Here is a 12500-nt window from a genome sequence, read left to right on the forward strand (position 1 = left end):
TAAGGATCTGAGCCGGATCTGGTTTTAAGAGAACCAAAAGAGAAAAGATGGTTGGATCTGCTCTGATCCATTAGATCCAAAACATATAACAAAATTAGATATAATAATCCTATAATAGTCCCACAGAGGGGGAATTTACAGTGTTACTGCAGCAAAGGGGTAGCAAGGTGCTTATAGGAAATACTATAAAAACTATACAAATTATGATTATTATTATTATTATTATTATTAATAATAATAATAACATATTAGTGTAAAAGTGAGGACATATGTTCATCTGCAGTAAGGCAGTTACACAGTCAACATGAGACTGTCATGTTTTTAAAGTAGGGGGGTAGGGTCTGACATCCATAATGGAAATGATGGCATACTCCAGCGACCCCATCACTGCAGGTGAAGCCAATTTATTCAGCCCCACTCGTGACTGACAGCTGCACTAAAAGCCCAAATGCCTACAAGTAAGTTTGGAGATTTCTTTTTAGCAAAGAGCTAATCAAGTTGTCAGCCTCAGAGTTCAGAGCTTAGTACGAAGGAGTTACGATGTGAAGCACTTCTTCCGTAGCGGAGTTTAATATAGAATCAGACTGCTATAATAACATGTAGCATGTAAAACACACTGCCAATCAAACAGAGTCGCTCAGACTGGGGCTGGAGTCAGGACTATGACTAGTCATGGCCATTTGAGTCTGAGATCAGGTCCTCATTAATATCAAACCTCAACTAGTCTTTAACGGCTGAGGCCAGACTGTCTGGTGGTCGTTTAAAAGTGAGATGTGATGAAACTAGAATTAGATCAATTATAATAAATTCAGAACTGATTTAGTTTTACAGTTTTCAAATATAATAAAAGTAAATAGATTAGAGTTGTGTAATGAACCACATTTGTATTCAGTGTCAGGTTTGACACTTTTCCATTTCACAGTCTCTACACTGTCAAACGTATCAGATCCTTGAGGAGCTTTCAGAGGTTCTTAGTTTTCTTAATTGTGGAAGGAGGAACCTCTCAAGGTGCTTTGAGGAACCTTTAAGTTCATGTTTAAGAGTTTATTGTCATGTGCACAGCAGAAACAAGCAGTTACACTTTACAATGAAATTCTTACTTTGCAGTTCTTCCATTTATTGACATAATCTTATAAATATTAATATAAATGAAGAGAAACAAAATAAGTATAAAAATTAGTAAATATATATATATATATATATACTAAAGTAAAGCTAAGTATAAGAAAAACACTAAGTAAAGTAAGTACATGTGCATTCTAAATAATACTCAAAATTATTATTATTATTATTATTATTATTATTATTATTATTATTATTATTGTAAAGTGTGAAGTGCATGTGCATTGTGCAAGTACAGTATTTGTAAAACAGTAGCAGTGATCTACATACATATTAATGGGTGCATGTCAGAGTTCAGCCAGTTCAGAGTGTAAAGAGGGAGGAGGTGTTCAGAACCCTGATGGCCTGTGGATAGAAACTGTTCTTCAGTCTGACTGTCCTGAACTTCACACTCCTGTAGCAACGGCCTGGTAGGAGGAGTGTGAAGAGGCTGTGTTGAGGGTGTGCACTGTCCCTGATAATGCTGTGGGCCTGTGATGACCCTGGTCCTGTAGCTGTCCTGCAGTGAGGGGGAGGCTGCTCCGGAAATTGACTATGCAGTCTTAATCACACACTGGAGAGCCTTCCTGTCCTGAGCGGTGCAGTTTTTGTACCAGAACCCTTTTCTTCTAAAAACCTTTTCCTCAACGGCTAAGAATTCTCAAAGCACCTTAAAAGACTCCCCCACAGCTTCAAATTAAAGACCCCCCAAAAGGTTCCCCAAGGATCTCATACTTCTCATACAGGTACTATACAGGTGATATTCTGGGGCGAGTTTCTCAAAAGCTATGTAAGCTAAGTACCTAATTAACTAGTTTGTTAATGAATGATGATTTCCCATTATCTCCGTAACTTAAGTAACTCTACTTTTACAATGTGAACTTGCTCGCAAATAAATGAGCAACCTGACCTTCTCATTATTCACACAGTGCTTCTTTAGCTGGGTTTTGCAATTCGGCACCTAAAAGCCAGGGGCAGTTAATTCTCAGGGAGTTGGGGAATGGATCCACTTGTTTTGGATATAGGTATGAAAACACAGGGATAACAAATATAAACCATATTATCAAAAAAATACAAAATTAATTTGTCAAAAATTATTATTATTATCAAATCACAGTCTAATCACAATTTGCCAACATAGCCGCCAGTCCGCCACTAAACCGAGACGAAAATAAGAATACAGAGGAGAATTTGAGAGTGTACTCGCCCAACTCATCCGGCTAATACTGTATGTTCTCAACAACACTTTTTGTAACATTTGTACCATGAATACCCTACCGCACTATTGCACCCCTAGTGGCCAGGTTCACATGGAATTACCTCTTAAAACCAGACATTATTTAGTGGACGTTAAAATGAAGTCATGAATTTCCCACCAGAACAGTGTGTAGGGGATGGTGCCTGGTGGCGAATTCATTACTTAATCCATTACTTAAGACCCTATGAGGCTGCAGTCTACCTGGGCGGTACAGTAAACTGTCTTTAGTGTCTTTAGCGTACAGTCAGGACACAGACCTCTCTCACAAGGCTTCTAAATGTCCCTATATCCTTGGAGAGTGTATAAAGGACATGCTAACCCAGCAGAGGAGATGGATCTGCTCCTCTGAGGAGATGTCCTGTTTCCAGCGCTTAAAATACCACATTTAGACTCTTCTATCAATACACACACACACACATATACTGTATATACACACACACATATACAGTGTGAAAAGCCCTGTGCACTCAGCAGATTGGTGGAGTGTGTTAATTCAGACTGGGGGGTCGGACTGAGGTAATAACTTCACTCATCATTACACTCGGCTTGGGATTGCGTAATCCCAGCAAGCTCAGAGCGGCTAGTGGATTCGCTTTGTAAACACCAACACACCTTTCAGTAGCAGCCATTCCACTGGAAAATAACTCTAAATATCTTTAAATAAATAATCAAATAATCAAATCAGATTAGGTTCATCCAGGGTTTCTGAATAAAGACATAATTCTATATTATATATATATATATATATATATATATATATATATATATATATATATATATATACAACCATGTTCACATGACTATTATATATATATATATATAGACAAAAGTATTGGGACACCTTCATTCACGGCTTCTTCTGAAATCAAAAGGTGTTAAAAGATCCTGCTTTTGTTGGAGTAACTGTCTCTACTGTCCAGAGAAGAAGATTTTCTACTGCAGTTTGGACCATTGCTGATGCATTGATTGCATTTGATTGCATTCAGCGACAAGTTTAGTAAGTTTGGTCACAATGTTGTGTTCTCACCACCTCAACTCATCCCAAAAGTACTGGATGGAGCTCCACCACCATCAATCCAGAGAACACAGTTCTTCCACTGCTCCACAGCTCAAAGCATTATGTCAATTATTTTGTCAATTGGCAATAGGTTCATGTTTTTCACTAAAGCCTCTTGGCTGGACTTGACTTGTTTATCTGCTCTAGAGTCCTATTCTATTGGCAACACTTCTTTACGTGGACTAGACAATCTTTCAGCAATGGCTGCAACTTAAGGTAGCTAAACGTTTGTCCACAAACTTTTAAAACTTAAACTGTTGCTATAAGTCAAACAAACATTTGCATAGAACCCTTTTGTTTAGAGGGTAGAACCCCTGAAACCCTGCTGAGACGCTGTTGAGCTGCTATACTGGCACATCTCATTTACAACAATGATTATTTAAAATAGGAACCTTTGGAAGTGATTCTTCTGAGGAAAAGAACCCTTTGTGCCACCTTTGTTTTTAAGAGTGTAGCTAAAAACAGCAGCAGCAACTCTGGTCCACTTTTGTATATTAGCAGCTACACTTCAGAAAGGGTTCTTCAAGCGTTCTTCTGTAAGGGTAAGGGTTAGAACAAGACGTCTCAAAGAACCATGGCTAAATGTGCCTATTCCTGGAGTAGATGGTTATTTAAAGAACCTTTAAAAAGGGGTTCTATATAACATCAACACGGTTGAACCCTTTTTGCTGAGACTGTAGGACACTGCTGGCTCTCTGTTAGCAATGTTGTACTCTGTTAGTAATGTTGAGCTGCTACACTCTTAAATGTATAAGATCCCTAATTCTTGAAGGTTCTTCAGTTGGAAACTGTGGAGGCATCTCTTTTTTTTCAAGGTTCCTCAGCGCACCTTAAGAGGTTCCTCCACAATTTCCAGTTGAAGAACCTCCAAAAGTTCCTCAAGGATCTTATACTTTTAGCAGTGTTGTGAGGAACGAGGGGTGAAAGGTGAAGGTTAGAGTCCATTCACACCTGTCCACAAAGACGACTGCTCAGATAAAACAGCTGCAGCAATAATTTAAACATAAATAAACACTAAATAAACTCAGAAATCATCTCTGCCTCTGGATTCACATCAAGCACATATCCATCTAAATATACTCCATCAACACTACTGATGAAAAACTGCACACATCAACCGAGAGACTCAAAAACAGCTAAATTAGCATTTTTTCTGGCTGCTGTGAAAAAAGGGTTAAACGTCAAAAGGATTCTGTGCTTTATTCATCTCTTTTACACAAATCAATCTTTATAAAAACGCCTTTTGAAAGAGGCATCAGTGTCACCCTTATTTTTAAGAGTGTGGCTAAAAACAGCATCAGCAACTGTGGTCAACTTTTGGATGTTAGCACTTCATTAGTAAAGAACACTTGAAAAGTTGGGTTCAAAAATGGGTTCTATCAGTGTTCTTTAGTAAAGACAATGTTTATATATAGAGCCATGACAACTAAAAGAAGCATCAGGACACTCAAATGCCCCCATTTCCTCATTAAAACGATTATTTTCTATAATAGAAAACCTCAAAAAAGTAGTTGGCTGGTTCTTCATAGAACCTTCTGTACAGAGTGTAGAACACTGTTGGTTCTCTGTGAGAGAATTGTTGGAACTCTATGTTCAGTTAGTGAGCAATGTGTGGGGAAAGGGAAGGGGTGAGAACCAATTCACAGTCCATCAAGTGATACAGCATTACTACACTATAAGGACAAAAGTATTGGGACACCTGCTGATTCACTGTTTTTTCTGAAATCTAGGGTGAAATCAAAGAGCTGATCCTGCTTTTGTTGGAGTAACTGTCTCTACTGTCCAGAGAAGAAGGCTTTTTACTAGATTATGGAGAAGCATTGCTGTGAGGATTTGATTGCATTCAGTTACAAGAGCGATAGTGAGGTCAGGACGTTGGATGATGATCACCACCTCACCTCATCACCCTCAACTACCCAACTCATCTCATTTATAAGTACAGGATGGAGCTCCTCCACCATCATTCCAGAGAACACAGTTCTTCCACTGCTCCACAGCTCAATGCTGGGGGGCTTTATACCCCTCTACCAGCCCACGCCTGGCATTATTAGGCAGCATGGTGCCAGTAGGTTCATGATGTTTATCTGCTCCAGAGAGTCTTATTCTATTGGCAGTACTTATCTACAGGGACTAGACAAGCTGTGTGTGTGTGTGCATTTGCACATCTGCATCAGCAATGGGTGCAACTTAAACTAGCTGAATGCGTTCATTAGAAGAAGGGGTGTCCACAAACATTTGGACATGTAAGGTTCTTCAGGAGCTGTTTAGTGAGGGCAGTGGTTATATATAGAACCACAAAGAACCAACTCAAAGACTTAATTGAAAAACTATTTTATGAGGTTCTTTAAATAAGCTTTGGTGGGATCTACTATGCTTACATCAAAGAACCTGTTTCAGTACCATAGAACCGTATTGCAGAACCAGTACAAAGCCAAGAAAGTCAAACGTGTCTTGGGTGATTTACTATAATTGAATCAAATAGGATTATCCTCCCAAACGATTCCTTAATTCCTCAAGAATTACTAAACAAGCTATGAGCCAGTTAAGATCTTGTTGTTCACCTGCACAGGTTCAGGTTTTTCCAGCTCTGCAAAACCTGTTACAGCTCCAGAAGGACGTACTCATTAGCTAATGAGGTGATTTAGGCTGAGAAAAGCAAGAACTGACGAAGTGCAAGTGGACTACAGCACCACCGTAGGGGCAAAACCCTGCTATAAAGTAAACAACAGCCCGACACAACAGGTGTGTGATGTAAGAGAACATAATAGGAAACAGTATTACAGAGTAAAATCGATGTGGGAAAGTGAAGCAAACTGTAAAAGTGAAAACCAAACAAGAGCAAGTTCCACTTACAGATCAATAAGCTGCAGATGCTGGAAAAGCTGCCAGGAAAGAGTGGTCAGGGGGTTCCGCGATAGGTTTCTGCAGGGGAAAAGAGAGAGAGAGAGAGAGGTAAGCATTTCCAATGAGAGACTATAGCCCCGCCTCCTCAGTGTATATCACAATACCTACATTTAGAGCGTTATTAATATTCACCCTAATGAGAGACTGTAGCTCCGCCTCCTCAGTGTATATCACAATACCTACATTTAGAGCATTATTAATATTCACCCTAATGAGAGACTGTAGCTCCTCCTCCTCAGTGTATATCACAATACCTACATTTAGAGCGTTATTAATATATATTCACCCTAATGAGAGACTGTAGCTCCGCCTCCTCAGTGTATATCACAATACCTACATTTAGAGCGTTATTAATATTCACACTAATGAAAGGACTGATTTGTTGTTTTTGTTATATTTATTTCTATATAACCCAAATGTCTGCAGGAAGGTGTTGAAGTAAACACTGAAGACGTGAACATGAACACAGAGAGGCCGACTGCAGCTCCAACAACCCAATAAGCGCAGACTTGGTCATTTTCAAGGCGACAAATTAAATAGAGACAGAGAAGGCCGGGGTTCTAAAAGCCCGTAAATTCAATCCGCTGGAGGAGAGGCAGAGCAGATAAGACTCTGTCTCCAGCAAGCAGCTTTAAAACACAACAGCCTGAGACGCATTAGCTTCAAACAGCAGTGAAAGGCCCTCGCAATGATGTTTGTGCGCAGTCCGCAGGGACGACTCCAGTAAATAATAAATGGAAAAGGCATGTGGAAAATGAAAAGCAATAAGTGATAAGATGCAGCCGCTTTTTTTTCTATTCCCAGCAAACACAATGCTCTGAAACCACAATGACATTGGAGTGATATTTAAGAGACGTCATTTGGGATGGGCTCATCTTTCAGCTCCACTCTGCAAACACACACACACAAATTTATTCGCCAGGGAAGTAAAAAAAAGGGTCAGTGCATCATGATGCATCGATTTGAAGGAGGTGATTTAGCTCCATCGACTCTGGAACGCTGTATTTGTGTAAAATCGATTATAATAATATTTCTAATTCACTCAGAGTCAAGTTTGCACTCAGTCTCAGCTAAAAACACTTTTCTGGTCTGATTCTAAAGCTTTTTTACCACTGTTTTTAACCCCTTCACACTCTAAGGCTCATCACACAATAAGGCAATGGTCAAAAGCCAATCTGCACCAAGAGCCCTTCCAGCTTCAAGTACGGCTCGGCTCGACCCGCCATCCTTTAAGATCCACGGAAGACGAGCGTCCAGACTTTTTACTGTCCTGCACCGAAGTGGTGAAACGAACTTTTCCTGGGTGTCCGAACAGCAGAGTCCAACACTCGCTGTCCTCAAACCCAGACTGAAGACCCCCCTCCTCTTCTGAGAGTACTCAGGCGAAGAGAAGAGTACTATGGTCTCTTTACTGACTTGTGTTTAGTAGAGTCTAAGATTAGAGGAGCTTTGAATTATTAGTCTATTTAAACCAGCTGAGGTTTTTCTTGGGTAAATAGCAAAGCACTTTTGTAAGTCGCTCTGGAGAAGAGCGTCTGCTAAATGCAGTAAATGTAAATGTAAGGAGTATTACTCAGTAACTACAAGGACTCCTGTACAAACTGGTGGAGCTATTCCTCAGTAATAGAAAGTGGCCATAATAACATTTTCGGCCCACTGGAAGACCATCGGCTTTCGAAGGGTTAATACAGTAGTTTTATAGTTTAATATTTGTGAAACTTCAACATCATTAAGCCAAAAAATCATAAAACAAAACTGACAAACTGATAAATAAGATAAAAGTATTTGGACACCTGCTAATTTATTGTTTGAAATCGAGGGTATAAAAAGAGCTGGTCCTGCTTTTGTTGGAGTAACTGTCTCTACTGTCCAGAGAAGAAGAAGGCTTTCCACTAGATTCTGGAGCAGGAGCATTGCTGTGAGGATTTGATTGCATTCAGTCACAATAGCTAGTCAGCGATGTTAGGATGTTGGATGATGATGATCACCACCATCCCACCTCATCCCTTAACTCCTCAACTCATCTCAAAAGTATTGGATGGAGCTCCACCGCCATCATTCCAGAGGACACAGCTCTTGCAATTTCATTGGCAAAATTTATCAACAAGCACTAGACAAGCTGTGTGTGTGCATGTGCACATCTATGTTTGCAGTTTTACAGCTTAAAGCAGCCAAATGCATTCATTAGAAGGGGTGTCCACAAATATTTGGACATACAATGTAAGATATATGTATAGATAGATAGATTCCCTCTAGAATCATTTTCTAAATCCAACCACTAATTCAATCACTGTGAGGGTCTTGTAATGCAGACCCCCAAACCGGGGACCCTTCTTATCATCAATTTGCATCGAACCCTTCTGATCAGACAAAGGCCGACCCTGGCCTGGTTACATTCCATCAGCACTGGCTGACAAATAATCAATGAAGTCTAGTCTAGTGTGTGTGTGTGTGTGTGTGTGTGTGTGTGTGTGTGTGTGTGTATTTGGACCCAGATGACCACAGCTGCACCGACTTTCTGTCTCTGACCTCCTAAACCCTTTAGCATCCTCTCTCACTGATAACACTGACCGGCAGCAACCCAGCGGGTCTTCACCTGCACTTCGTGATTCCCAGTGTTTATTACAAGGATAGCCAGACAAGATTGGCTCTGTGGTCAGAAACTGACCATTTGTACAGGGCTAGAGGTTTCTAATAAATCCAAATTCTGGATTTATTCTGAAGGCATTTTGTGGTTCTCAGACTGGTCTAACTTCTTAACTCGTCTTAATCGAGAATTGCTCATGTAGTGTTCTCAACAGAGATCAGCCTCTGTCCCTCCGAGATCGCCTCAGCTTTCTCTGGGCACAGTGCCTTCAGATAAACTCAGCGGCAATTAATTTAACACAGATGAGTTTACTGTGGAGATGGCTGAGTACAAACCGCCCTGCAGATATTTCAGCTCCAAATGAGACATCACACCTCAGATTTACCAAGCCGTCGAACTGCAGGATTGCTGCATTCTCTCTCAGGCACTTACAATTAATAAGCAGCTGCCAAACAGAGTGGAGGGGCTGTCCGTGGTGCTGAAACGTCCAATCGTCTCGCCAGCCAGTTTATCATTAAGCGCTCGCTTGTAGCACCACCTTGCTGATGCTGTAGCCCACCTGTCATTTTCTACCCATTCATTAATGACCGGTTTCTGCTCTTGACCAGATACACTTTATGGACAAAAGTATTGGGACACCTGCTCATTCATAGTTTCTTCTGAAATCAAGTTGGTCTCTGCTGTCTAGGGAAGACTAGGGTAGATTTTGTAAGAGCATTGCTGTAAGGATTTGACTGCAATCAGCAAAAAGTGTGTTAGTGAGGTCAGAATGCTGGATGATCATGACCTCAAGTCATCCCTAACTACCCAACTCATCCCAACAGTACTGGATGGAGCTCCACCACCATCCTTCCAGAGAACACAGTTCTTCCACTGCTCCACAGCTCCTCAATGCTGGGGGGCTTTATAATACCCCTCTAGCCCACGCCTGGCATGTGTACCTGTTCCAGATAGTCCTATTTTATTGGCAGTACTTCTCTACAGGGACTAGACAAGTGTGTGTGTTGCTGTGTGTCAGCAATTGTGTGTGTGTCAGCAATGTGTGCAACTTAATGTAAAAGAGATGTCCACAAACATTTGGACATATTGTGTGTATTTATATATGAATGTGTGAGGTTAATGTGTGTGTGTGTGTGTGTGTGTCAGAGACCAATGCTAAAGAGCTTCTCCTGATAGCCCGCATCTCCACTGGCAGCAACACACTGCCTGCTAGTTTCCATGGTAACCATGAGCTAAGGATTCTCTCACCTTCTCTGTTCTCCTGTTTCCCTTGGTATAGGCGGGAGGCAGGGAGCGAAACCTCCGCTACGCTAACGGCTAACCACTCACTAACACCCCCCCCCTTCACCAACCAACCCAGCACCTCTACAGCAGCAAAACATCAAAACACACACAAACACTCACACACTCAAACAGAATCAACAAAATAATCCAGCCCGCCGCTATCGCCCAGCCTGCCCTCCGCATTCTAATCACCTCATTAAACTGATAATGAGATTATTAAAGCAGAGTCCACAGGGATGCTCTCCGGTTCAGCGCTTGTCCTGTGCATTACGATTCTTCAGCACACAAAGAGCAGTTCATCTGGACAATGAGAGCTAAAACACGGTGTCTAGTGATCAGCCAGCCTAAATCAACAAAGCTCTGGCAGAGGTGTTTGTCTGACCACGGCGGCCGCCACGCTGAATATAATCACAAACCCGAGAATGGAAAACGTCCTCTCAAGGACTTCTGTGCCGGTGAGAATTGCCTTTCCAGTGTGTTCTTATAGCTACCATTGTGAAGCTGGACAAGCATTACAGAACTCTCTCTAATGAGAGACTGTAGCTCCGCCTCCTCAGTGTATATCACAATACCTACATTTAGAGTGTTATTAATATTCACCCTACTGAGAGACTGTAGCTCCGCCTCCTCAGTGTATATCACAATACCTACATTTAGAGTGTTATTAATATTCACCCTAATGAGAGACTGTAGCTCCGCCTCCTCAGTGTATATCACAATATCTACATTTAGAGCGTTATTAATATTCACCCTAATGAGAGACTGTAGCTCCTCCTCCTCAGTGTATATTACAATACCTACATTTAGAGCGTTATTAATATTCACCCTAATGAGAGACTGTAGCTCCTCCTCCTCAGTGTATATCACAATACCTACATTTAGAGCGTTATTAATATTCACCCTAATGAGAGACTGTAGCTCCGCCTCCTCAGTGTATATCACAATACCTACATTTAGAGCGTTATTAATATTCACCCTAATGAGAGACTGTAGCTCCTCCTCCTCAGTGTATATTACAATACCTACATTTAGAGCGTTATTAATATTCACCCTAATGAGAGACTGTAGCTCCTCCTCCTCAGTGTATATCACAATACCTACATTTAGAGCGTTATTAATATTCACTCTGTGAAGGAACACATTTGTGGGCGGAGCCTGGGCAGGGTGATTACAGTGGGAATTGGATTCTAAAAACAGCACAAAATGGGCCGTTTTTTTATCACAGACTATAAAAGCTGTTTGCTGACAGAAATGAAATTCTCGTTATTAGGAAATTTCTTTTGCGTTTAAATGAAGAGGAACCTTCAGACGTTGCTCTGCTTTGTGGTGATTCCCGTTTGCGGCAGTAAATAGAATGAGAACATCACTCATGGATGAGAGAAAAGACCTCCAGAGGAGATAAAGCAGGCAGGATTAATCAGAAAATAGAGTGTTGTAAAGCGGAGAAGTGTGGGAATCTTCCTGTCCCCAGAGGAATAAACACTCCGCTTCAGACTGTCACACACACACACTCACACATTAACACACACACAGTCAATTACGGCTCAGACTTTGAGAAGACTTTGTCGTTTTGCTCTTCATCCTGAGAAGAGCAGGATGAAGGTGGGCTAGGAGGAGGAGAAAACAGGGGCAGCTCGTTAGCAGGATGAATACACACGTATATTGGTGTGTATGCATATTTAAGAGTGTGTAAATATTGTTGTGCTGGATGTGTGTTTTCCAAAATCCTCTGCATAGATCAGTGTTTAAAATGAGCTGGGTTTGGGTTTCACTGTAGAGTCTTTACAGTGGTGGTGAATGGAACAGGCATCGGTCGCCATGACTACAACACAGATACAGCCCATAATTTATTTCTTATTCAAATTCACCAGTGCAGCTACATGAGTCTTCTGAGTTTTATATGGAACGATGATGATGATGATGATGATGAGGGTAAAACAGTGAATAGAGAATCTCAACTAATGCAGTTTTCTTTAGGGACTACTTTCTGTAGCTGCACTACACCCTGCAGCATGTATCCCTCCACCATTTTAATGATCTGATTTTAAGCAGGTTCTAGAGCCGAACTCTTCTCAGAACTCTGGTAGAACAGTGTCTCAGGCATCAGGCAGCGTCTTCATCACCATTAGGTGAAGAACTTTCTGTGAGGAGCTTTTATTAGAGCTTCAGACGTCTGCTTCCCTTCACCTCCACTGTAGAACCACAGCTCTGACTGGAGGAGCTTATCTAGAACCTCCACTGTAGAACTCCAGCTCTGACTGGGGGAGCTTATCTAGAACCTCCACTGTAGAACTCCAGCTCTGACTGGA

At 41.2% G+C, this 12500-nt stretch overlaps 1 protein-coding gene across 5 annotated transcripts in view; it reads right to left on the bottom strand.

Annotated features, from left to right (window-relative positions):
• Window positions 1–12500, bottom strand: part of ntrk3a (neurotrophic tyrosine kinase, receptor, type 3a) — a 290365-nt gene that overhangs the window by 173138 nt on the left and 104727 nt on the right. For all 5 annotated transcript variants that reach the window (XM_072663005.1, XM_072663007.1, XM_072663006.1 and 2 more), the window contains exon 4: window positions 6270–6338. In XM_072663005.1, coding sequence (XP_072519106.1) covers window positions 6270–6338 — 69 coding nt within the window. The remainder of the gene's footprint in view (window positions 1–6269; window positions 6339–12500) is intronic.

Source organism: Salminus brasiliensis, chromosome 19 (assembly GCF_030463535.1).
Source record: "Salminus brasiliensis chromosome 19, fSalBra1.hap2, whole genome shotgun sequence".
Lineage (NCBI taxonomy): Eukaryota > Metazoa > Chordata > Actinopteri > Characiformes > Bryconidae > Salminus > Salminus brasiliensis.